The following is a 27,159-nucleotide window of genomic DNA, read 5'->3' as shown; positions in this document are numbered from 1 at the left end:
AACCCGGGGAAATTTCTCCAAATGACCTCACCCACTAACAAAACTGTAAAAATAACCTGTTTTGTTAAAAACTGAAAAAATGACCTCTTTTTAATTTTTAAAGTAAAATATACCATTATCTTTATAAAACAAACACAGATCTGAATATCATTCTCTCATCCTTCTCTCCCGAAACACAAAATAACAATCTTTCTACCTTACGACGCAGCTACTCCACCTCAATCTGCACTGGAAAACACTAAAACCTTGATCGGAAAGCACATATCGGAAATACCCATTGTGTCGACAATATTCGTTGTTACTTCGCACATTTCTCATTGCAAGTAAGTACATATATATACAATGGTCGTCTTCAGTTTCATTTACTTGCCCTGCTATAGTTGAGCAAATTGCTCGAGCATTTTATATAGTCGATCAATCTATTTTTAGTCGAGTATTTGGTCGAGCAACAGTGAATTATATGGTCGAGCATTATTTTGTTTGGTCGAGCAACAGTGAATTATATGGTCGAGCATTATTTTGTTTGGTCGAGCAACAGTGAATTATCTGGTCGAGCATTATTTTGTTTGGTCGAGTATAGTGAACTTATTTGGTCGAGCAACAGTGAATTATCTGGTCAAGCATTATTTTGTTTAGTCGAGTATAGTGAACTTATTTGGTCGAGCAATAGTGAATTATCTGATTGAGCATTATCTTTGGTTGAGCAACATTGAATTATCTGATCGGGCATTGTTTTTTTTTTGGATGAGTATAACGAAATTATTTGGCCGAGCAATAATTAATATTTGGTCGAGAAATGTTTTTAGTGGTCGATCAACCTTTTTTTCTGGTCATCAATCATTTATCATATACCTTTTGTTTTGCAGGGATGACATCAATTGATTTCGTGGTCTTGTATGATGGCCAATGGGAAATTTTTCGCGGTATGTACAAGTTCCAAGGTGGAAGAAGTCAAGGTGTCATTGTTAATGATAGCATTACGTATTCGGAGTTGGTGGATATGATCTATGAGTTGTTTGGAGTTGATAGTAATACACATGTTTTGGAGTTGAGGTTTGCATATAATACACACTTTGACATGGAACCAATGGTCTTAAGTACTGACCGTGATCTCAAATTCTTCTTAAGGCAAAATGATGATCCTCGAAGACCTGCCACTCCACTTTGTGCATCAATTCTTCCTATACATGAAGATAATGTTCCCCGAGTTTCATTCCCCAAACGCAGGAGGAGTTTATTAGACAATCGGCAAACGTGTGTAAGGGTTTTGTTGATTGTGGATTCAACGATATAGATGCATCATCAAATCCGGATAATGGCGGTGATGATGACAATGAACATCATTATAAGCCTAATGAGGGTTATCTATTTGAGGATCATTGGTTTCATGATGATATTGTTCAAGAAGATGTTGAGAAAGAAATACACACTTGAACCATCAATGGCATTCCCATCCCCCTCATTTCCTGCATTTTGTTTTTTAACAACTTCTAGAAGAGTCCCCATGGATTTTTCAATGAATTGCAACATCAAACACAATTCCACCTTCAGATCTTTATGCTTCTTGGAGTGATCCTTAAGCAAACTATCAAATACATCAATCTTGCTTGTAATATTATCCCTTAAAACATATTTCTGCAAATGGAAAATATACAAATTGGATTATTAAGTTTGTGATTGACCAGAAATGAATAATGCTAAACTAGAATAGATATAAATGCTCGACCTTAATCTGAAAATATGCTCGACCATATAAATACTCAATGCTCGACCAATACATATAATGCTCGACCATATAAATACTTATTGCCCGACCAAAAAATATAATGCTCGACCAATAAAAATTAATGCTCAACCATAAGATACAATACTCGACCAAAAAAATTAATGCTCGACCAAACACAAACACAACTAATTGCTCAATCAATAAAAATTCATATTACTACCTCTGTAACAGGTGGAATGTCCCTATGTGTTTGAACTTCCTCTTCCTCTTCCTCCTCTTCAATCTCATTTATAACAACCTTTGGCTTTTTTTTAACTTTGCCAACCATTGTTCCCACAACATTTTTGAGTCCATTGGAATCATGTAAGCCATTATAAACCTAAGATAAAAAAAAATAAGTGAAATAAATATAAGCTAACAATGTTCGACCAAATCAATATGATTGCTCGACCAAATCAATATGAATACTCGACCAGTAAATATGAATACTCGACCAAAACAATATGAATGCTCGACCAGTAAATATGAATGCTCGACCAGTAAATATGAAATGCTCGACCACATAATAGATATGCTCGACCCCCATAATAATAAATCTCGACCAGAAAAGCCCTAAACTTGACCATAAACCCTCAAAATGGCCGACGAAAGGCTCAAACACTCGATTACGTCGAAAACTTCGTTTTTAACTATGAGAAATTGTTTTGAGCAAAGTTATGCAGTAATATGGAACCCAGCAAAATGGGTGAAACCTCACGAAACCCGTAATGACACACAAACCGTTGATGGAATCATTTTTGAATAAATGATAAACTTACCTTGGACTATTCGGAACAGTTGATGGAATGCAAACCGTAGTAGTTGAGAATGGGAAATAAATTGTGTTTGAAGGAGAAAGAAACTGTGTTTGAAGGAAGGAGAAAGGGAGAAACTGAAAAGGATCTTCGGGAAACAGAAATGAATGAGGGAGAAAGAAAAGTTAGGGTTATTTTAGTCTTTACAGGTATAAATTAGGTCATTTCACTTGTTTATTATAAACCATGTCATTTTTACAAGTTTGTTAACAAACTAGGTCATTTTTGTCAATTTCCCCTGAAACCCGCCTACCATTTATGTTGTAAATTACATTTTCCCCCTTTTTAAAACACGTATGTACGATACAGTACAACGTACAAACCCCACTATACGCACACTTGGTGGATAGGCCACATCACCATGTATGCAATGACAATGCACGTTGTATTTTTAAAAATTCTCGTTGATTTTCTCATTCAATGACTTTGTGTATTTGACTAGTACTTTTATGAATTTCTATGGGCTAAGTCATATAGAATTGGAATGTGGTTTTGGCCCAATTTGCATTTTTCTTCAATGGGAAAAATTTATGTGCACGTAATTTGGTGATCGAAGTTTAAACTCATATCATATACCTGATGTCAAACTTGTATGATGTTTCTCGGTTACCAAAAAATTATTTGACTCTCACTAATCACTACCTTGATGGTACGACACCGTTTGGGAAAATTGGATTATTATTTGGAATGTTTAATTAATTAAAAGGAAAACAAACGTTTACCTTAGTCTTTTATCCTTTATTTGCATGCATTTGCCATAATCAAGGGCGGCCCTGGGCCTGGGCGAGCTGGGCCGTCTCCCAGGGCTCCCAAAATTTGATTTTTTTAAGGGTAACTTTAGTCATACCCCGAAGTTTACTAAAACACCCCAACTTAATATCCCTTGTAAGAATCAATTGACAGAGAGTAAATATAGGAGTGTGACTAAAGTTATCCATTTTTTAATTATGATAGTTTATTTTAAAATCAGTCCCAACTTATTTTAAAGCCCATAAACATTACTTATGAAGCCCATAAAGAAAAAAAAATTGAGAGTTGAAACAAACTAACAAAAAGAAGGGGCCCAACCCAATTAAAAATCCAATTTAGAGTCTTAAAGACTTAGACATTAGATCAGTCTCAACCCATTAAGAATTTTTTTTTAACAAAAAAAAACAACATCAAAAGCCTCCTTCTCTAAATCGTATCCCATCATTCTCACGAATCTCTCCCATAAAAAAAATCAAAAACATCAAAGTGATTCTGCAAAAAAAGTTGATTATACTAATGTAATTAATGATTTTGTCTCTCAAAATGTTAGAAAAATCATATTTAAGTAATATGTTTATAGAGTTAGACTTTTAAGAATTATATGACAATCACCAAAAAAAATTTAAGGGCCGCTTTTTTAGAGTTCGTCCAGGGCCCCTGTAAACTTTGGTACGTCATGACCATAATACATACCTTTCTTTACCTTGTCAGATTTTCCTGATTTGTTTGGTTTATATATATTCCTCCTATGATAAGATGCAAAGATTCTAGTTTGATGTGCTTGGATGGGATAAGCAGAAAACAATGGCACTGTATAGAACAGGATAATTATAGTTTGGAAAAACTACTGTTAATAAGTCACTAATAAGTACTATTTTGATGTGCTCATTTCATTGATAATAATCGTAAATCATTTGCATAATTTTATGCAGAATTGTAATGTGGTCTTCTGATGATCGCTAATCTCCTTATCATTTTGCATTGCTAGAAGATTTTGAGGATAGAGATACCATGTCAGGATTTAGCCAGATTCATACCATACAGTGAGGTTTTTGGGCAGCCCAAACAAGATATGTTACCCCTTATTCTAAGTGTTCCATATAAAATAAAAATAAGTTGGACTTTTTTGATGTCCGTATAAAAATAAGTTGGATATATACAAAATAGTCCCTCACACTTTTCATCTTGCCACCTTGATTATGGACATTTATGGACATCAAAATTATGGACTTATAGTGTTTCCGTTTAAAAAGAAATATATTCAAACATCCGATAATATGATTAAAAGATAATTTTATATTATACGAAGTCTTATCCTTAATTTTTAACGGATCCTCATTGTTTTGCATTTCTAGAAGATTTTGAGGATAGAGGTACCAGGCCACAATTTAGCAAGATCCATACGGTTAGATTTTTGGCCGGCCCAAGCAACACAATACTGCAACCTAAATAGCGAAGCCCGCCGATGATACATGTCCAGGCCCACATTAGCTTCCGCCAACCCCGCGTAGAAATTTTTTTATTGGGCATTCCCGCTGAAATCAACCACCATTTATGATCGTCCAATCCCATCCTGACGAGATCCAACCGTCCACGTCAACGATCCGCGTTTCCCCCAAATTAACCAATCACCTCTCACCCGCCTCTCCTATATATACGAAACCTCCCATGGCCAAAACCATTCTCATTCTCCCACCCTCCTCGCATAGTACGAAGAATTTGTTTCCCTTTTCTCTCGCAGGAATTTGTGGAAGCAATTTTCGATGGCACCAAAGGCGGATAAGAAGCCAGCTGAGAAGGCCCCAGCGGCCGAAAAGAAGCCGAGAGCGGAGAAGAAGTTGCCCAAGGAGGCGCCAGTCTCGGCGGAGAAGAAGAAAAAGAAGGCCAAGAAGAGCGTGGAGACGTACAAGATCTATATCTTCAAGGTTCTGAAGCAGGTGCATCCAGATATCGGGATCTCGAGCAAGGCCATGGGGATAATGAACAGCTTCATCAATGATATCTTTGAGAAGCTCGCGCAGGAGTCTTCCAGGCTCGCTCGCTACAACAAGAAGCCAACCATCACATCTCGCGAGATTCAAACTGCTGTCAGGCTGGTGCTCCCCGGTGAACTCGCCAAGCACGCCGTCTCTGAAGGCACCAAAGCCGTCACCAAGTTTACTAGTTCTTAGAATTTTTCGTTATTGGCATTGTTTTAGGCATTTTGCTGATCGATTCTGGTTGATTTTGGAATTAGGGTTTAGTGATCGTTTATTAGTTCAATCAGGAATTGATGATATGTAAAGAAGGTACAGGCCATCTCATGGAAAATTAATGCCGTTTCTTCTCTCATTCAATCAATGATACTTAGATTTGCAATCTGAATTTCGCTTGATCAATTCTTTCAGTGAAAGCGTCTTTTTTATTATGTGAGTCCGATTGTGGTTGCCCATTAAGATGGCATACATGGACGTCAGCACTATCTTCGTCATAGGGGTTTCCGGCTCACGGAAACGCACTTGAGTAGGATCTGTGACTTGGTTTCTAAGTCGTGTCGCCACTAACTCTATTAGGTGCAGATGGCGCAGGAGCTTCTTCTACCATTATAAGCCTTAGTTCTGTTACCTTTCAACCCAGAAGCTCTAGGAATTCGTTCTTTGTCAAACAATTCGTTTGAACTTCTCTGCATCAGTCAATGAAGCCTCAGAAGCCCTCGCTTGGTGTTTTTGCTGCAATTTTACCATCCAAATCACGGTTCATTGCTCGCCCCTTTGAGTCTCTGTCCAGCAGCTGAAGAGTCCTCTAGGTAATGTTCAAATTTTTAGTTTGTCTTAGAATGTTCAATTTGTTGGATTTAAAAACAATGGTTTGATTGGGTGCAGTTGAGTATATGTGTTTGCCAGCAAGTCAGTACTCAATGTTGCAAGCAGAGAGGATTGACAGGGTTGATGATGACACATTCAGGTGTTATGTGTATAGTTCAAATTATTTTATTTGGAAATTTTCCCTGTTTTGCTTGTAAAAGTTGAAGAGCAAGCTGATGGTTGCAGCATTAAGCATTTAAGCTGCTGTCTTGCAAGGTTTGTTCTTGATGCTCATTGTATTTTATTCTATTTTCTCCATTTCCTCGAGTTCCAGTTACGTACGTTTTTCTGTGGAGACATGAAGGAAAATGGAACATTGTAAAACTAGGATTTGAAAACTGAATTGTTTTGTAGAGTTATTCTTGGTTGAAGCTAAAGGAGAACGTATCCATGGAAGATCAATTTGTGTTGATATGCTAACAAAAATAGCTTGTTATTTAACACTGTTTGGATGTCCATTAACTCTTCTCCTCAATTGTGTTCATCTTTTGGCTTGATGACTGATTGCAGCTTGAGAGGTTGCCAATTTTGGTTGCACAAAATGAGTTCTATGGTAAGGATGTGTTTATGGTTTTTCCTGCTAGAACATGGAATCCTCATGTTTCTGATGGTGGTGGTTGGGGGGCTTAAATGTCCAGTGCATTCTATCTGTGACTTCCCTAATGAATTTTTTTTAGGATATTGCTCTTGGGGCCTTGCTAGGCTACTGACTTTGTAAACCAATTTCAATTAGTTATGGCTTTCCTTTATTCAATGATAACTTGACAATTCAATTGTATACTATTTTAAAAGAACTGCATACTTAGGATGGTAACTGCAGTACATTTAGCGTTAAATTAGTAATTCTGATGACACAATGGAAGGCCTTCTCTCATCCGCAATGTAGTCGTTCACAGTTTTAAGTATCTCCTCTCACATTATGTTGTTTTTACTTATTACTGGTACCCATAAAGTTTTATGTTTCCTAACTTTTTTTGCATCAATTGTAATAGACATATGGATGTTGATTGGAGGGTGACTCTTTATTACTTCACGTACATATCGTGTTCCAAAACAGCAGATTGAAAATCCCTGACACAATCATGTCCATTGTGCCTTCTGTTTCTAGGTACTGTAGAGAAGGTGCGACATGGTTGAATTAGATGGCCTGTTTCCAAATGATGCAATCATGTCCATTGTGCCTTCTGTTTCTAGGTACTGTAGAGAAGGTGCGACATGGTTGAATTAGATGGCCTGTTTCCAAATGATGCAAAAGAAAAATATTCTCTCCTGAATAATTCCATGAATTATTTTAGTCATTTTCTTTAAGTTTGTTATGCATTTGTTGTGATCAAATGACGCCTTCTCAATTCTCACTGCCTCACCCAAATGTGAGTTTGATGCTAAGTAGCTTTTAGCATAAAACTTCCATTAGTATTTTATACAATGCCTATAGCTTACCGGATACTTGTAATTTTCTGTCTAATTTCCATGGAAAATGGGCTGCTTGTTTTTTCGGCAAAGATATTCTGTTTACTGGATCTGAGCTTGAAGATTATTCCTTTATTTCATTCTTGTTGTCGTTTTATCAACTGTTCAGCTTGGAGCAGTTGCTCTGTTTATTTTTTTAAAAAAATAATGTTTTGACTTCCATACTGTTCTTTATGCCTCATGTTCTTCCTGACAGGACTCGGATCTTTCCCTCTGAAATAAGTATGGCGCTTTCACTGCTTGTTGGATCATTCCGTCACCATGGAGATTGCTTGGTTTGGGGTGCACCTAACTGAATGGAGCTTATTAAAGATTTTTCTAGCTAACTAACCATACAGGATACAGCTTATGCTTTTCCACATCTTACCCATTAACCTATTTAGATAATACATTAGATCGAACATCTGAATCTTTTTTATTAGCATTTCAAAGTAGGAATGATTGCCCATGTAATAGACATTGCCTGTCTTTTCTTTTCATCTTTTAAAGTAAAATGAAGAACTGGGACCAGGTTCTACAAAATAATGTCACTCCTGCAGTACTCATTGTATGAGATTGCTTTTAAGGAAAATCTTAAGGCATGTTTATGTTAGATTTTCTATTTCTATCTAAGTTTTTGCTCAATATCTTCTGTTCTTGATCTGAGTATGCACATTCTGGAACAATGCAGCAGTTTTATGTGCTTAGCCCGGGGTATCTTTGTACCTCCAAGTGCCGAAACATAATAGATTTCTTCTCTTTGTGGAATCCCTCAATAGATTTCTTGTCATGAAGACCATTGTCATGAATGGTTTCTGTGTTGCTGCATGCCTTCTTTTTTTTCTGCAGCTTGTAAAAGACTATTGAAGCTTGGGCTTCAGGAGACACCTCAAGACAGGCTCTTGGAACATGTCAGATTTGAAAAAAGGGTATTTTTAGCTACGAGTACGACTTTCAGATTTTGTATGAAAATCCTTATATCCTTTGGTTGTCTTCTCACTCTCAGTACATGTTCATGCACTCTATGCGTATAAGCCCACTTAAAATACTAGCATCTAGGCTTTTTCATTGGGTTATAGTGACTTGGGCTTCAGCCCAATTGCTAGAATCACAAGAAACAAACTCGTGAAGGTAATCCGATCGGAATTCCAAAACGGACAATATGATTGGAGTTTGGGATGTGGATTTCTAACACATGCCAAGTATAGTCTAATATACTTTACACTTGACCCTCTCTAGTATCTTTTCTGCTTGAGCAGTTAAGCTGAAGTTTGATTCCTCTGTACCTGAGGTTCTGAACAGTAGAAATTGATAATGCCACAAGATGGTAGCGACAAACTTGTAGAAGTCCTGTTATATAATTGATTGATGGAGCCGGTGGCATGTAGGGCATGAGTATCTGGGCAGATCTACGGCTATTTCTCTTTACAGAAAATTCGAAAATGGAAATGACCAGAACAAAGCAAGATTATGATCTTTTTTAAAGCATCTAGATTCAGCAGGAACGTATCCACCCACGAAGGAAATTACTATGTTATCACATGTACATATATATACACCACTTTATTTTCTTATGCGCACTTACGTATCATTTTTTAAGTGTGTGGATGAGTGAAATGACAAGTGCGACTCATTACTTTGGGTCCTATATGTTTCAAATCAATGGTTAAAACATAAGTACGTATTTAAAGTGTGCAAATTAGGAGCGCATAAGAGAATTCATATCTATATATATATAATTATACATGTGGTGTTTTTTTTCCTCAAAATTAATTAAAAATGAAAAAAATATAACAATCATAAATTGTCGGATATAAACTCAAAACATGACATGATAATTCTAGATTGTCGGATATAAATCCAAAACATTCGATCACAATGAATTTGATTTTTATTTTGAATTCGTTGTTGGTTGTAAAAAAAATTGATTTCAAAATAGCCACTCCTATAGAGGATCAGTTTTAATCTTGACGTCCCATCAATTTTGCATTACTCAACATTCAAAAGAAAAGAAAATAGTGTTTTTTTTTTGAAACGGAGGAGGGGAATTCGAATTATGATCACTCGGGTGATAATTTAAAGAATTGCATATGGTATGCGTAGAATTTTCAGCAAAAATCTTGACAAAAGGCCCATGCTCCAAACTTTCAAGCCCATTTAGCACCCTTTCGCGGCCTTGGAAGTTTTGTTTTTCCCCTTCTCATTGTTTCTCTTTCAATGAACACACAAACATGACAAAATTCATTGACTTATTTTATTACACGTAACACAAATTGATATTCCCTCCACCAGAAGTAGACAACAGCAATACCTAAGCTAATTAGCTAAAGCATGTTGCATGGACCCAACCTTGACGGTTTCTTCTGTCATTTTCAACCCTCTCATCACAAGCACTCTTTGATTATCAATAACTTGGGATTCTAACACATAATATCTATGGAAATCCCAACAAGTAGTAATGCAATCTGAATTTGTCTCCCAGTGATGGTCCACTATTTCTGATTTTTTTACCAACTATATATATATATATATATATATTGTGTGTGTGTGTGTGTTTTTTTCTCTATTTGGGTGCACGTGAATGTGATGGAAAGTCGTGATTTTATGGCTTCTTGGAAATGGAGTTTTGCTAAAACCCCAGACAATGATATGAGAGAAGTAATAGGAGACATTATGGAAGGAGATGAAAAAAAAGTTTTATAGTGATTTTCATCACCAAACATATCACTATATATATATATATATATATATATATGTAGATCCCAATGTATTTGTCCACATTCCTATCGACGCTTGTAAATAATTCACCTTTTGTGACGGCTCATATGTGTTCACTTATTCATAACTAGTAGTGGACAACTTTTATCTTCATAGATGATGCTATTTTGTTTAGAGAAAAAAAATACACCTCTAGGAAAATATTTTTATGTTTTCCAGTGTTTAATTACTGTTATGGTAATGATTACATGGTAAACTATTACCATACAGATCACTTCGATAACTAAATAAATGTAACAATTATTGTTACGAATAAAGTCGGTAAACCGTTGATTAGTTACCAATCGTAACGATTAATCGATAATTGATAAATTTACCAAGTCTATAACACATTTGTTATTTTCCATAAAAACAAAAATGAAAATTTCTCTTCAGAAATCAATCAAGCACTATGACAACCACGCCCCAAACTTGCAAATCCAAACAAATTGACAATCTAATAAACACAAACAAAGAAACAAATTTGAACGAATTGACTGGTCTCCATGACGAAAAAGACCACTCAAACTAGATTTGAGTAAATACGATCTGAGAAAAGGAAGTAGAGATCCAACTATCAAACAAGAAAAGGAGAAATTTTAGATCTATGGTCAACCTCATACCTCAAATTAGAAAGTGATGTTTCTTCAATCACAGCTCTAATTATGAGAGTTTTTTACCCAAATAACACTCTCCTCCATAATATATCCCAATATAACACCCGTAGAAAAGCATTTCCCAAAATAACACTACACGCCACTATTAATGGCGTGTTCTTTGTATGTTTTCAACGATCACGCCATCAGAGATTACGTGATTTATTCACGTCATCTCTGATGGCGTGAATAATGTATAAAAACCATGTTGGCGTGACTGTTTGCTTCGTAAAGGTCACGCCCTTAAAAAAAAAAAACAACTCTATATATATGACGGTGTATGTATATATATGTGTGTGTATATATATATCTTAATGCACATATGTATACATTAATACATATACATGTAATATATATGTGTACATGAATTTTCTTATGTGGACTAAAAGTGTGGATCGACTTTGTGGACTTGTTTTTTAACCATATATATGGTGGGTCCCATAATGAATATGTGCCCCCCACTTATGTTGTGTTTTATCACAACCATTAGATTTTGATCCACAAAGTTGGTTCACATAGGAGAATTCCTATATCTATACATATATATATATATATACACACACACACACACATAGAGGAATTATCCTATGTGAACCAACTTTGTGAACTTCAAATCCAATGATTGTAATAAAACAAAACAAAAGTGGGGACCATAAATTTTCTGTGGGACCCATCACATCTATGGTTGAAAAGTTGGTTCACACTTTTTGTTCACATAGAAGAATTATTCTATATATATATATATAGATATATGTATGTATATATATACGTATGTATGTATATATGTGTGTGTGTGTATATATATATATGTATATAGATGTATATATATGTATATAGATGTATATATGTATGTATGTATATATGTATGCATGTATATATGTATGTATGTATGTATATAGATGTATATATATGTAGATACATATATATGTGTACATTTTTATGATGATCACGCCGATCACCATAAAAATATGATTCACGCCAACGATGTTGGCGTGAATGAAAATATCTATTAGTCACTCCATTGCCAATGGAGTGATCAATGTTAATTCGATCACGCCATCTCTGATGGCGTGATCGTTTAAAATTTTCAAAGAACACGCCACTGGCAGTGGCGTATAGTGTTATTTTGGAAAATATTTTCACTCGGTTGTTATTTTGAGTGAGAGTGTTATTTTGGTAAAAAACTCCTGATTATGATGGGAGGGAAGTGAAACTAAATTAGGGCTGGCACGGAGCCACGGGAGAGGGAGAGTCGTGGAGTCGTGTCAATCGAAATTGAGGGAGATGCGCTACGTGGAGAAGAGAGAGAATGAGAGTGAATAAGTGAACAAAATAACCAATAACCCTAAAAAATCAATGGTGTAGATCTAACAATGATCATTAAACAAACTAAAAATAAAAATAATATTAAGTTTTTAAAATATATATGTTGGTTATCAATAAAAATATCGATGTTGAAATTTCATAACTGTTAGTAGTAAAAATTCCATAACATCTAGTGTAGATCGGGTGATTACGCATAAGAAGACGAGGGAACAAAGGATTATAGGAGAGGAGGATACCATCTAGTGGGGATCGGGAAAACATTCGAGAATGGTTGTCACATGGTTCAGAACAAACTCTAATCGGAACATTTTTCCTCTGTATGGGTCGCTTGGGACACCCAGAGATTGGTATGTTTTGGTTTATGTTGCTGGTATTGATATTTTTCTTGGTGGATGGGAAATTGCGAGAAAATAGTCATTTGAATTCGCCTACTATTGTCGTCTACTATTTTCTTCTAGAAGATGACAATTGACGCAAAAATCTTTTATATATTACGTTATAAGCCCCAAAATACTCAATAACGCATTTTAAATCATGATTTAACATGATTTTAGGTGAAAGATGATAAACTGATGTAATGGTCACGTATGATGGCACTCATTGACATTTTCCTACTATATATCATCAGTTTTTATTGGGAAAGGACGACCAATTAGAAGTAGTTTAATGACTTGCGCTTTTAAATTGCTATCCCCACTTCACTTTGTGTTGTGGTGACCTTCTCCTTTGAGAGCATTTTTTCCTACGAAACGAGCAATGATGGGTCCAAAAATAATGATGGTGGTCGAGTGCTTCCGTTTGGTGGGTCGACGGCTCCGATCGATGGTCGGACGATGATGCTACAGTGATGGTGGTTGTGTCATGAGTGGGAGGGAGAAAATGAGAGAGAGAGAGGGGGAGAGAGTGAGTGTTTATATAGACAAAAATTGGTGAGGTGGAATCCTATGTGGAATGCCACCTAGGATTGGGATTTGTTGGGACAAAAAAGTTTGGGCCATTTAACACTATAGTTAAAAAGAAAGCAAGATTTTCCAATCCCCTAAAGGAGTTTTGCTAACTTTGTTTCCTTGAAATCAAAAAGAAAATAGTTGGACTAAATCATCACTAATCACTAATACAATAATGCCTATTCTAAAAAACACCACGAAGAAGAAGAAAGATCCAGATCAAGCCACGAGGGACCGAGCTACACAAAAGGTAAACAAATAGCTCAGTCCCAACAAATAGTTGGGCTCTTCCTATGGATCGGGCTCGACCATCCGGAACAAGTTTATATATATTTAGGGTTTATTATATTTTAGAAAATATTTGGATTGTTATTATATAATATAAGACTTTAAAACAATGTTTATAAAAGAAGTATGATAGAAAAAAATTAACAGTTGATCATTCTCATGTGAATGACACGGAATGACCATTCCTATTACAAAATTTCTGAAACAAACCACATATTGGATTGATAATAAACTAATGTAATGATCATTATCATTACTTAATCAAAGTGTGTACCAAATGTAATCTTAGAAATACTGAGGATAATAACAAAGCATAATCTATTAAAAATTAATAAATAATGCACATTTTATTTTTCTCCAAACCCTCGAGCTTTTAAGGATTCAAATTGTCATATGTAATTTTAACAAAAATTTTATAGTTAATTTATTTTTCTCTAACTTGAAATTTGAGAATCAATGAATTAAAAAAATAAAAAAAAGAGAGAAATTAAAACATCAGCATCAATGAAAAAGGCAGGGTAACATGGTTGAATGAGGCACACCCATCAGCCCAACATGCTTGAATAAGACAAGGCCATGATCTCCCTCGTGCCATTTCCAGATATTTTACCAAAAATGGTCCTTCCTCCCTCGTCTCAAAAAGCTACAACAAATGATAAAAAATTTTTGTATTCATCATATATATATATATATATATATATATGCACATAATATAATTATGCCTTTGGTACTCCAACGTCCGGAAGTTATTCTTCCTATGATGTCATCACACACTTAGTAAATGAGCATCACCTATTATTGGGATGTTTTTGAAATGATAACTATTGGGAAATGTAGCAACATTTCTGTCTGCCTAAATAAATGTAGTTTTTGCTCTTTCACTCTGCACTAAATTTTTTTTTTTAATTTATTTTTTTATAGTAGTTTGGTCTCACTTTTTTTCTTCGTCTTACACTCTTTTATTTGTACTTTGATTTTAAATTAATAATGGCCTACTTTTAAATTTAAGCAATTAAATTTATTAATTATTTATTAGAATTTGAAAAGGGCTCTTTGGTAAAAGACAATGGTATGGATAATCTTTTCTTGTTGAACTTTAATTGAGCTGATATAGAAACTTAAAATACATATCGGATAAGATAAAATTCAAAGAGCAAATATTAAATTTGTATCATAGATTCCTTGCAAGGAATTTAACAAAATGTTATTGTCATACTGTGTGTGTATATATATAGTAATAGTAATATGCAAATACTTTTTTCAAAGTCATGCTTTTACACAATTTACTTATCAATACAATACACAGCTTGTTATATAATGGGCTGTACATAAAATCAGAATTATTGAAGCGACTAAAATTAAGTAGTATGAGTCTCTCTTGTTGAAGGGGAAACCAAGATCATTACTGTAAATTCAAGTTGTTAACTATGTATTGTTTTTCTGTTCAGTTTTTGTTATCCGGCATTGAACGGTGGAGTACGACATCTTTCGATGATCGTTCGATGATTTTTGGTGTAATTTGGTGTCGTTCGGGAGTGTCCGACGATGACCGTCTCTGTGTTTACGTTTTTCAGTTTTTTTTTAGTTCTGTTGGTTGTACTCTATCTTTATGATGGTCCAAATGTCTGCGAGTCTTATTTACCTAATTTATTGAGTAACTTAATACAATCAAATCTATGATCTTTTATTAAAAAAATAAAATAATATGAGCATGTTCACTTTAGGGATTATTAAATTGACAGGATTTATCCGGACAAATTTATCATCTATAGTTAATTATAATTTATAAGCAGGCAAGCAGGCACATAGTGGTCACTTGATAAGGTTTCAAAATATCTTAATTGGGTGGTAAAAAATGGAAATTACTATTAAGTCCAAAAGATTGATTACGTGGGGACAACCAGACAAATGAAATAATAAAAATTATCCAAAAAATAAAAATAAAATAAAATTAGAGAGTACGCGGCAGTTTGTGGTAGATCGGCGCTTCTCCCTCTCAGACATTAACCTTTAACTAATGGAACAAATTAATTAATTAAAACAATAACAAAAAAGAAGAAGAAGGAAATTAGGGTAGCTAAAATGGAAGCAATGAAAATGCTCCAGCTTTCTCTGAAACTCTCTTCCCTCTCTCTCTTAACGTAATTTAGAATTTCTCCCATCATTCTCTGGTTTGATCTCCCTACTTCCTGTTCTTCTCAAACAAATCTCTCCGCATTTTCGATTTTTTTTCCCCTTCCCTTTCTATCACGATACAGAAATTAGGTTTTTTTTGGTCTCTTTCAAAATAAGATACAATCAGAACAAGAAACCATCAATTGAAGCTTCTTTCAAGGTCTGTCTGTTTGTTCGCGACTAATTTTATCTTTAATTTTGTTGCTTTGTTTCGAATAGTTTCTCAATTTTCGATTTTTGTTTGCAATTGTCTGTGTCGATGATTTCATATTGTCTTGTAATGTTATCGGGTGATTTGAGTCGGGGCTATATAGCAATTTGATTAGGTCGTAGTTATTTTTTTGTGTGTTTAATTTTTGGGATGCGATTGGAAGTTGTTAATGGTTCGGTTTGGTGTTTTTAGAGACTGATTAACTGATTGTTTCAGGTTTTTGTTGTCAATGAAAGATCTTTTCTCTTAGGATGGTTGACAGGGTTTGGGGCGGGATGGGAATGTGGTCAATAATGCATATTGTGTGCATTGAGAGAGGGACTTCGTACTAGGCGTGATTTTTAGTGTGTGTGATTGGGGTAGGGTGCGTGAGGATGACTGATACTCAACAGCTACATCAAAAACCCGAATCTACTGATGATCCCTGTTCGGATTTTGAACTGGGATTGGAGGAATTGATGCGTGGGCATTTGGAAAATTGTATGCCATTTGCGTCCTGTAGCTCTCCACGAAATCCTGATGATGAGGAAGGCGAGGGCGATCAACTTGTGAGGAGGAGAAGGAGGTCTGATCTTGAGGGTGATGACTTGGCAGAGTCATCTGCTGCAAGACGGCGTCACTCACGGATTTTGAGCAGGTGGGCTGCCCGTCAGGCACAGGAGATGATAACCACTATTGAGAGGAGAAATCGCGAGTCTGAGTTGATGGCTCTTGCTGGCTTGCACACAGTTTCAATGCTTGACTCATCATTCTTGAGGGAGTCACAGTCCCCAACGTCAAGGCGGCAGGGGGCAGTCGAGAGGCCTAGAACTCAGGCATCTACAATTTTGCAAATGTGGAGGGATTTGGAGGATGAGCATGTGTTGAATAGGGCACGTGAGAGGGTAAGAGAGAGGTTGAGACGGCAGAGGAATGCTGAGTCGAATACCAATTCGTCGATTATGAATCTGTCACAGAGTCATGGGAGTGAGATTCGGGGAAGTTTGGGAGATGCTAGTGAGAGTGAAAATGACTATGTCACATGGGCTCATGATCATATCAGGACGCAGAATGAGCATGGGGATAATAATGGGTCTAGTAGGGAACAGTCTCCTGATCTTGGTGATGTTGAGAGGGAGAGAGTAAGGCAGATTGTTCGTGGGTGGAGAGATACTGGCATTGGTGATGATACTTCTAATGTCTCACAAAGAAATGGCAGTCCAAGAGGGGAATGGCTTGGTGAAACTGAGCGTGAACGGGTCAGAATTGTCAGGGAATGGGTTCAAATGACGAGTCAACATCGAGGATCTCGTGGTGGGCAGAGGGTTGATCAAGCTGCTGTAGCTGATCAAGTCCGCGAAGGGTCAGTTACGGACCAGGATGAAGGGCAGCCGGAGAACATTCGTACGGACGTGCTGAGGTTGCGTGGAAGACAAGCTCTGGTTGATTTGCTTGTCAGGATTGAGAGGGAAAGGCAGAGAGAACTTCAAGCTTTATTGGAGCATCGGGCTGTCTCTGACTTTGCCCACCGCAACCGCATTCAGGTCTGTTTCCCTCGACCCCCAAAGTTTTTTTTTTGGTCTTTTGATTTGATCCCACCCACACAGAAAGACTCTCTATGCACTTAAGTGCTAGATATTATTCCACAGTTAAAGGGATGGCTGCTTCTTGATTAATCTAGACAATGAAGTATTGCACTTGGGGCTCGAGTTGTGTTGAGTTCAGTTCTTCTGTGGTATTTATTATGATTTTCTCTTCCATTTCTAACAATCTGCTTTGGGGGTTGGGGGAGGGGGGGGATGGTGGTTGGTCTCTGTTAACTTTTTCATGCAGCTGATTCGCATTCTCATTTTTTTAAGATTGTACAATTGGGTTAGTCCTCTGGCTCCCTTAAAAACATTTGTTACACCCATTTGAAGGCTGAAGTTCATCTCTCTCTCTCTTCCTTTGTAGAAAGATACCTATCGATGCTATTACATGATCTTATTGGTATCTTATTCTTCAAAGTTTTATTCACTAAAGACACGGTAAATGTGGAACTACAGCTACAGGAAATAGCAAAACAAAGACTAGAACTTGTAAACTTGAAGAGGGAATAAGACTGATATTCTCTAGATTGGAAAACTTTTCAAAATATGTATTATAAATGAATAGGCATACAAATCTTAACCACTATTTCTAATAAAACCCAGGTAATCCTAGTTATCCAAGCTCATTAAAAGTTACATATCTGTCATATGACTATTTAAAATACAGCTACTAACCTTAGACTAAAATAAACTAACAAAAATAAATGAAAGTTAGAAAACTATTCAAAATAAATATGACTCAAATTTGGCTGCAGTGCACTCTACTGTAATGGGAAGGGCAGCCTATACGCTCCTGCATCGCATAAGGAGTGATAATCTTTTATTGGAATAGTTGCTCAATTGTATTATTTCATTTTGCGGTTTGTTAAATCTGAAGCATATTTATATCATTTGGCTGTCTTTTACTGTTGTCTTTCTTTTCTTGTTTATGCCTATGTACTCTGTGGCTGAAAAACTATTTGAGGGAGTCTACATGCCAAAAAACTTGCCCTTTTTGTGCAAACTGGACGTGAAATTGAGGTGCACAGTGAAACTTTTAATTCCTGCAAAGAACAGAATTCTAATGTTTCTTGTGACTCCTGGACTCGAGTTTGATTACATGTTTTATAGTACCATTCCTTGTTATACAAAGCTCTCTTCTGTAGCATCAGCTACATGCAGATCACTGCTAATGTTGTAGCAATTTTTCAGTCATTGCTGAGGGGTCGATTTTTGCGAAATGAAAGGCCTGTTGAAGAGGAGAGACGACCTTCAGTGTCTGCAAGCGAATTGGTTCAATTAAGACAACGTCACACCGTTTCTGATTTAAGGTTTGTGATCTTTTCTACTAGTCCCATAAGCCAAGGTTTTTTTTTCCCTCTGTGCAGAACTCCTTAGCACTATGTTTGTTCATGTCATGTATCTTTCATGGCTTCCTAGTAGTGCAATTTATTTAGGACAACTCTGGAAAGAACTGATTTCAAATGAGAATGGATGCTTGATCCCCAATATCTTTAATAGAATAACCAGCTGCTATATTGATACAAGAATGCTAGTAACTACCAGGGTGGTGAGTTCATTTTCTTTTTATGTACATAGAAATTTCTTGTAACTGAATATTGAGAAATGATCTTCCGCTAACTGCTTTGGTTCATCGGGATCCTGTCAGGTTGTGTGGGTATCCAGACAAAGTAAGTTTCATTTTTGCTTACAGTATCTGATGGCATGGATATAAATTTGTATTCGTAGAACAAATGGGCATGATATGATGTTGGTGGACCCGACAGATTTGTATAATCAGACTGCATATGCTATGTAGATAATCATTAATCAGCATTCTGGAAAACCCAAAAATTTTGGAGAAAAACCAGCATTCTGGAAAACCCAATAGATGATCCAGGACATTATACTGTATTGAAAGAATTGCTGTTCTTTTTGACAAGTTAAGAATTGCTGTTATTAAGAGAGAGAGAATATTGAATGCACATGGGAACATATACCATTTCTTGATACTAGTTCAAACTGGATCAGATATATTTCTACACACGGTTGAATCCGTATACTTGCCACCATTGTTGTTTCTTACATATAATTACATTGAAAGAAAATTAAATTATACATTTTCTCTGTGTTCTTTACATATCTGTTCAGCCCTGGAAAAATTGTAGACGAGGTGACTAAAGAATGAGGTTGACCTTAACCATACTTCAGCTGGACGTTCCTTCTTTCAGTCTGGTGTTTCTTTCGTCCTGTGTCCCTCCCTTTTTCTTTCTCTTATGTATTTCTGGCTGGCAAACTTTATGTATTGTCAATATATATGCGATGCACTGTTTTGTTTTCATCTTCTCGTTTACGTTCTATCTTTTATTGATGTTCTTTACAAATCTATACAACCCCATATTAAAGAAAATGATTAGGAGGCAAATCTAGAATTGGATTGACCCTGTCCAATCTGTGGCTGAACATTTCGTTCTCTACCTAGTGATTCTTTTTTCTTGTGCCTGTTTTCTTCTCTCTTTCACACAGTCTGTTATACACACTTTATCCATTATTAGCACATGCATATTTCATTCTTTTGTTTACATCTTCTAGCTTTGCAATTTTGGTCATGTGAACTTGTTAGCATATTGTATGTTTCTGGGTTTTATTGTTGTAATCAATGTTAAATTTAAGATGCGTTGTTTCCTTCAGTTTGATATGGGAAAACATTGTCTTGGACCTTTGGTGTGTTGATGTATCACTTTACTAGAGGTGTTTATTTCTCTGACTCGTTTGAACACAAGAATCATATAATAGTAGTTGTAATTGTTATGAACCATATAATAGGAGTTGTAATTGTTATTTGTTTCTAATAATTGCAAATTCCTTTGACTTTAAAGGGAAGGTTTCCACTCCGGATTAGAAACTGTTGTTCGTGGTCAAGTAACTAGCAATTCTGATTCTACATTGAACAATGATGTCAATGATTCTAGGAATGATCAGATTCAAACAAACACTTTACAAGATGTGCAAGTTGAAATCAATGTGGAGTCACAACCCCGGAGTCAGGGGAGTGACATCCATAACTTGTCTGAGCCAACAAGCAGCTCAGAAAGCAGCACAATCTCTGATAACATGAATTGGCAAGAAACTGCTAATCATCAAGATGATTGGCAGGAAGAAATCACCACTGCTGAGAGAGATAATTGGCCAGAGTCTACCTACAGTCAGTCAAATGATTGGAGAGATGGTAATGCAGAAGCCATCGGTGGAAATTGGCAAGAAAATTCTGTTAACGATTGGCCTCAGGAAACTCCTGGAAATGTAGACAATCGGGGTAATCTGCCGGAAGTCCGAGGGGTTTGGCATGAGAATGGCTTGGAGGAAGCTGTTGAAAATTGGTCATCAGGGCCTTCCAACCCTCCAAGACCTCGGTATAGAAGATTCAATAGATTTCATCCACCCGAAGATGACAATGTGTATAGCATGGAACTCCGGGAACTTCTGAGCAGGTATATTGTAATTCATAACAGCCAACAGACCTTTATTCTCTGACCACATAGATCAATGCCTTAATGGAATCATTTTCATCATTTTATAGGAGAAGTGTTTCCAATCTTCTGCGTAGTGGTTTCCGAGAAAGTCTGGACCAATTATTCCAGTCATATGTGCAAAGGCAAGGTCATGCTCCTATCAACTGGGATCTATATAGAAACATGCCAACACCAGCTCCTGCTTCACCTGAGCGGGATGAGGAGCAGCAGAGAAATGAACAACATGTGGTTCCACGTGATGGCTCTAGTAGACCTGCACTGGTGCTGCCTACCCCACCAGTGCCTCCACCACAGCCACTGTGGCATCAGGATTTACATCACTCTAGTTGGTCTCGCCATAGTGTTCATCGATCAGAAATAGTGAGCCATCTTTGCTCTACAAATTTGTTAATGCTTAATGCCTTTTTTTTCAAGAAAAAAAAGAAAGAGAGAAAAAGCCATGGAACTAATATCATCCTCCCCCACCCTCTATTCTTGTGGTGTTAATTTAGCATGTAAATGCTACTGTTAGGATTTAAATATGATTGCTTGAAGACACAAGTCATCTGATTGTTTAAAAAAGTTGGGGCAGTGATGTATGATGTGTTTTCTTTGTTTACTGTTATTATAAGTTGTTTTGTTGTTATGTTTTTTAATACAAATCCATCTGTAGTAGTTCATAGTTTAAGCATGACTCTGGGCTTTTTGGCATTTCTTCGGTTTTCTATTATTTCTTTTAGTGAAAGGTTTTCTAAACCTAGCAATGCCAATATTTGTCGTCTGAAATCATTTTGCACGTATAAAGCTTTAACCAAATTTTGATGCTGATTTTGAATAGGAGTGGGAAATGATCAACGATCTGAGAGCAGACATGGCAAGACTTCAGCAAGGGATGAACCACATGCAAAGAATGTTGGAGGCCTGCATGGACATGCAATTAGAGTTGCAGCGTTCTGTCAGACAGGAAGTCTCTGCAGCACTGAATCGATCGGCTGGTGAAAAAGGTTTGTGATATGATTCCAGTGAAAATAAGTTGCTTTCTATGCATGTTCGAACTGTCCACCTGAATGGATGTCTAATAGCAGCAGATTCTGCTTTAGAGGATTCCCTTTCATGGATTCTCTTTCATTGTAGGACTATGTAGTTGCCATAGATTCTGTTGTCGTTAGTTTGTATCATGGATTTAAAAGGGGGTGATGATGTTGTAGGGTCAAGTGCAGAAACATCGGATGATGGATCTAATTGGGGTCATGTGAGGAAAGGGACATGCTGTGTTTGCTGTGATAGCCATATTGATTCTTTATTGTACAGGTACATCTCCCTTGCATTGATTAGACCTTTAATCGTATATTACATCTATTTATTGTTATTTTCTCCTTATAAATTGTTATGATTTCATTGATAATTTATCCAGATGTGGGCACATGTGCACTTGTTTAAAATGTGCAAGCGAATTGGTCCGTGGCGGAGGAAAGTGCCCGTTGTGTCGAGCACCAATCGTGGAAGTCATCCGAGCATACTCCATACTGTAAAAAGTAGATATAACAATAAAGATGAAGCAGAATGATCATGGTGAAGACTTGAGCAATGTCCGTTCCTTGTAATGATCAAGGAGCGACCCAGGCTTTGTATCTGTAGATAGATAGAATTTTGTCTGAGTGTTTCTGGTTACATGTGCTATGTTTATGCTGTGTATAACTGGAACAACATATGACCCCATTCATTCATGATTCTTGCGCAAATAAGATGAATTCATTCTCTTTTCTTGTTCCCCCGACTCCCTCCCTATCCATTAGTAGTTTAGTACTGGACTAGAATTCCCTCCTCAAGGAATATCAGGTGCCCCAGCATAGGCCTTTCCCTTCAGCCTCCCTATACAGGCTTTCTAGGTATAAGAAATGATAGATATATGTGAGCCTTTTCAGCCCCTAGTGAGGGGGTGGTAATACTCTGCTAGGTCCGGATGAATCAAATTTGATCATAAGTTAGATGTCTAAAATTTGGGTTCAAACACAGTACTTTTGTTTGGTTTAAAACCGGATTAGGGTCTAAACATATAAATTTAGTTTGATTTACTTATCCGGATCCTAACCCGGATTAAGTTATTGTTCGATTTATTTGTCCGGATTTAAATCAATCTGGGCTTGGTTAATTAAATTCGTTCGAAATCTAATCCGGATCAGGGTTCGGACATATAAATATTTCCTAAAAACGTGTTGTTGTCTGACATGAAATTGATCCGGAATCGATTTTTTTTCCACCCCTACTAGTGAGCAACATCATTGGGCTCCCGGTGCAATTTTAAATGTTATTGATAATTAGAAAGAGTGGCGGCCCAAGTTTAAGAACAGAAAATAGGATAGAAAGAGAATCTCTCCAATGGGACGGAATCGCTCCACCAAACGGAAATAACTAAATTCTGGATTCTTCATATCTTCAAAGCTGCTCATCTTCTCCTTCAATGACCTTTTGCACATGACATCACGAGAACACCCCCCCCCTCTCCCAAAACATTCTAAACGACATTTTTGTTGGCGTTTTGATATATCTGTTGCATTTCCTGTGTGCTCGTCTAGTTGATCCAATGGGCTATTAATTGATAAGAAAACTTTAGTCACACCCCACCTTTTACTAAATACACCCCAATTTGAGTTGACTATCCCTTGTAAAACTCAGTTGACGAGGTGTCTTTAATAAAAAGTGGGGTGTGACTAAAGTTTTCCTATTTTATATAGTCATTTGGGCCTTGAGAGCATGAGCCACTGCTTCAAATATGCATGGTTATATAGAAGTAAGATCTATCATTTTTTATTTATTTATTTTTTATCTTTACCAGTTTCAATTTTAGTGTTACATAATAGTTATAGTAAAAAATAATAATTTTTGAATGGTTAAATTCATGGAGATAACTTATTCCACTCATTAATGTTGTATAATTTATCAAGGTGTTTATTATCAATAATTATAGTAGTTGGCGTGTCACCAAATTGTCCATGATATTGTAGGTTTCGTCTCATTGTCACCCAATTAACTCCCATTTCTTTTTATATAAATTCAACATAATGATGGATATTTTATTTTTGAAATACCACTGATGAATATGTCTCTTATTAGAATCAAACATTGGGCACACATATACGTCTAACTCAACCGATTGTCCACCGAATCACCTCTCGTTGGTCATGATAGATATTTAATTGGTTAAACAAATTCTCAAATTATTCCGATTGTACACCTAAGCCACTAGTTAGAGGAATAAATATCACCTTGGTGACCAGGGTTTATAGACAAAAAAAAATTGAGTTGAAATATATTCAATTAAATAAAATTTGCGCATAATAGTTAAAGTTTAATAGAATCCAATTAAATCCAAAAGTGATGATCCTTGCAAGATTTGGCGACCATGTCTTCTTGGTGAAGAGAAAAGTACATGAATATATCTTGAATCTGAAGCTATTGAGAATGCAATGTACATGACAACATTCTCAATTTCCTGGCTTGTCTTTTTCCACCAAAAAAGACAAAACCTTGTCACCTTCTGACATTACAAGCTACCTTACCATCTACCCCTCACATTGCCTAATTTCTGCTCATTAAATAGCTTCAAGCTACACATCCCCCCCCCCCCCCCCCCCCCCCCCCCCCCCCTATATATGTATGTGTGTCTGTGTATATATAGGAAAGGGAAAAAAAAGAGAACTCTAATTCTATCTAGAAAAAGAAGAAAAATCAAGTTCATAGATCCAAAGCCGTGTCAATCACTCAATAATTATACGTCAAACACTATGACTAACATCAACTAGATTAATATGAAAAATCTTCAAAATGGACCAAATAATCAAACTTAACCCCAGAAAATAGGCTACCAACCTTATCTACCCTATTCATACTCTCTCACAATGACAATTGTGAATACTGTTTAAACAATGCAAATAAACCAGAATGAATATTAGAATTAGAAGGAAAAAAAATGAAGAGAAATTAATTGCACCAGATAAACATAGAGTTCGTATTCATAATTCAGATCCAAACTGCCTGGAATTTCATTTCCAGACCAGAGTTTTGATAATAACGTGGTATTTAATATTCGTGTAATAATAATTATTAATACATACAACCAAGACAAATTAAATCCCAGAAATTTGAAAACGTCACCGTTTCATTTACGAGATGTTTTTTTTGCACCGTTTGTTCTCGAAATTGGATCGAAAGAAATCCTCCACCTCTTGAAAGTTGTCGATCTCGAAGAACTCCAGCTTCCGCTTACACAAAACACTCCTCCTCCTCGGCTTCCTCGGCGCCGCGGGGCATGATAGGATTGTCGGAATCTTGTGCTCCGCAGATGTTGGAGTCTGACAGGACTCAGACTCCTCGCTGCTGCTGTTGATTTCTGTCTGAATTATTACGCTCCCGCTGTCGTCCGAGCTGGACTTGAGGCTGTCGATATCAATTACCGGCAATCGGATCTTCGGCAGCAGTTTTACTGAGAATTCGAGATCGGTGGACATGGTGATCCAGATATAGAGTAACAAATGGAGAAATGTAAATGGAGGTGCGTGTAAATTGTATGTACAGGTGTAAATATATACGAAAGAGAGGGGGGGGGGGGGGGGGCGAGAATTAGGAAGGCGTGTGTGGTAAGGTAAGAGGTGGTTGGATTCCTTGTGTTGTTGGATGATATATAAGCTTCACAGGAAAATGACATTTATATTATAATAATAATATTATTATTAGCATAGTTTTCATCAGCTTTTTTCAGCTCCAGATCTATATATATACAGCTAATTATTTCACCAATTAACTTTTGTTGATAATGACATTCCTTGATTCATTTTTTATTTGATTCTTTTTTGCAAATAATATATATATATATATATATCAATACCTCTTAATTTTGCATGGCTCGAGAATTTACTACAAGCTTTGTTTTAGGGGTGTAATTTATGAACACATTTAATATTTTTGATTTAGAAACATATTATTTATAATTCACAGCTTCTGATTAAGTCGACATAAATGAGCATGTTTGCATTTTTGTGGAGATTCTAGCTAATTTGAGAATAAATGCTTTTATCCCAAATAGTTTTAATTTTTTTTGACTTCCAAGAATGGCATTTTGTGTTACTAAATATGAGCTACTAATTAATTTTGGTGCCATTTTTAGTTAGGTGAATTTACTAAGAGATCCTGAGTTAAAAACGGTGAGGTAATCGTATGAAATTGATATATTATGGGTAAAAATTAGAGATATGAACATAAATTTTCGTAAAATTGTGAAAATTAGAATAAGAGGGACAATGATAATTCTTGTTTGAGTAATCATAGATTCATATGTACTACACGTTTGTTATGAGATTTCAAATGAATATTTTTACATGTTTAATAACTTAAAGAAAATTCACTCTTATGATTGAAAATCGACTGATTTAGAAAAATTTCAGTACATATTACTTGTTTGAGTGATCATACGTATCCTGTTTATTATGAAATTTCATATGAATAATCTTACATGCTTATTATGATTTATCATGATTGAAACTTAAAAAAAATTCATTGTTATGATTGAAAATCTCATGATTTATAAAGAAATTTCACTGTTATGAGAATAATGATATTACCAGCTTGTTTGAGTGATCATTTGTATTCCGTTTGTTATGAAATTTCATATGAACATTCTTACATGATTAATATGATTTATCATGATTGAAACTTAAAAAATTATACTATTATGATTGAAAATCTCACTGATTTATCATGAGTGAAATTAAAATTTTCAATTATGAAAAATTATTATTTTCAAAAACACTAATATCATTGTTTTTTTGTTTTATTTGAGTTTTTCATTTTGTTTTTTTAGATCTGTAATTATGGATGAATTTAGATATATTGTAGAAGGTTTGAATGTATTATTTGATTTGTTGTTGTTGTAGGTGTTGTGGAAGAAAAAAGAAAGAAAACATTTAAAATCTTAGTGATTTTTTCCCAGATTTGAAAGGGTATAAGTCATTTTTGGGTTAAAAACATTGAGACCAGGTGAGAGTCATGTAAAGAATTGAAAATTTTATAAAATTGATATATTATGGGCGAATATCGAAGATACTGACAGAAAATTGCAGAA

The 27,159-nt window shown here is 35.8% G+C and overlaps 3 protein-coding genes across 3 annotated transcripts; 2 read left to right on the top strand and 1 right to left on the bottom strand.

The window, feature by feature from the left end:
* Window positions 1-5,008: 5,008 nt before the first annotated feature.
* On the top strand, window positions 5,009-5,694 carry LOC120005144 (histone H2B.2). The gene has a single exon (XM_038854619.1). It carries the CDS (start codon window positions 5,094-5,096, stop codon window positions 5,499-5,501), a length of 408 nt encoding a protein of 135 aa, XP_038710547.1. The 5' UTR covers window positions 5,009-5,093; the 3' UTR covers window positions 5,502-5,694.
* Window positions 5,695-15,650: 9,956 nt separating this feature from the next.
* LOC120005687 lies at window positions 15,651-22,811 on the top strand. The gene is made up of 8 exons (XM_038855474.1): window positions 15,651-15,931; window positions 16,199-17,505; window positions 18,742-18,860; window positions 20,409-21,020; window positions 21,110-21,422; window positions 21,880-22,045; window positions 22,250-22,352; window positions 22,456-22,811. Exons 2-8 carry the CDS (start codon window positions 16,357-16,359, stop codon window positions 22,571-22,573), a joined length of 2,580 nt encoding a protein of 859 aa, XP_038711402.1. The 5' UTR covers window positions 15,651-15,931; window positions 16,199-16,356; the 3' UTR covers window positions 22,574-22,811.
* Window positions 22,812-25,026: 2,215 nt separating this feature from the next.
* LOC120006427 (cyclin-dependent protein kinase inhibitor SMR3-like) lies at window positions 25,027-25,637 on the bottom strand. The gene has a single exon (XM_038856462.1). It carries the CDS (start codon window positions 25,547-25,549, stop codon window positions 25,205-25,207), a length of 345 nt encoding a protein of 114 aa, XP_038712390.1. The 5' UTR covers window positions 25,550-25,637; the 3' UTR covers window positions 25,027-25,204.
* Between the last annotated feature and the right edge of the window lie 1,522 nt (window positions 25,638-27,159).

The sequence above is a fragment of the Tripterygium wilfordii genome, chromosome 9, assembly GCF_013401445.1.
Source record: "Tripterygium wilfordii isolate XIE 37 chromosome 9, ASM1340144v1, whole genome shotgun sequence".
NCBI lineage: Eukaryota > Viridiplantae > Streptophyta > Magnoliopsida > Celastrales > Celastraceae > Tripterygium > Tripterygium wilfordii.
Note: the sequence above shows the minus strand (reverse complement) of the source record. Positions and strands in the feature narration are given on the sequence as shown.

Excerpts from the sequence above, each read along its gene's own strand:
- LOC120005144 (XM_038854619.1), top strand. The coding sequence starts at position 5,094 with ATGGCACCAAAGGCGGATAAGAAGCCAGCTGAGAAGGCCCCAGCGGCC.
- LOC120005687 (XM_038855474.1), top strand. The coding sequence starts at position 16,357 with ATGACTGATACTCAACAGCTACATCAAAAACCCGAATCTACTGATGAT. Across the intron at positions 17,506-18,741 it reads CCCACCGCAACCGCATTCAG|TCATTGCTGAGGGGTCGATT; the intron begins GTCTGTTTCCCT and ends GCAATTTTTCAG. Across the intron at positions 18,861-20,408 it reads CACACCGTTTCTGATTTAAG|GGAAGGTTTCCACTCCGGAT; the intron begins GTTTGTGATCTT and ends TTGACTTTAAAG.
- LOC120006427 (XM_038856462.1), bottom strand. The coding sequence starts at position 25,549 with ATGTCCACCGATCTCGAATTCTCAGTAAAACTGCTGCCGAAGATCCGA.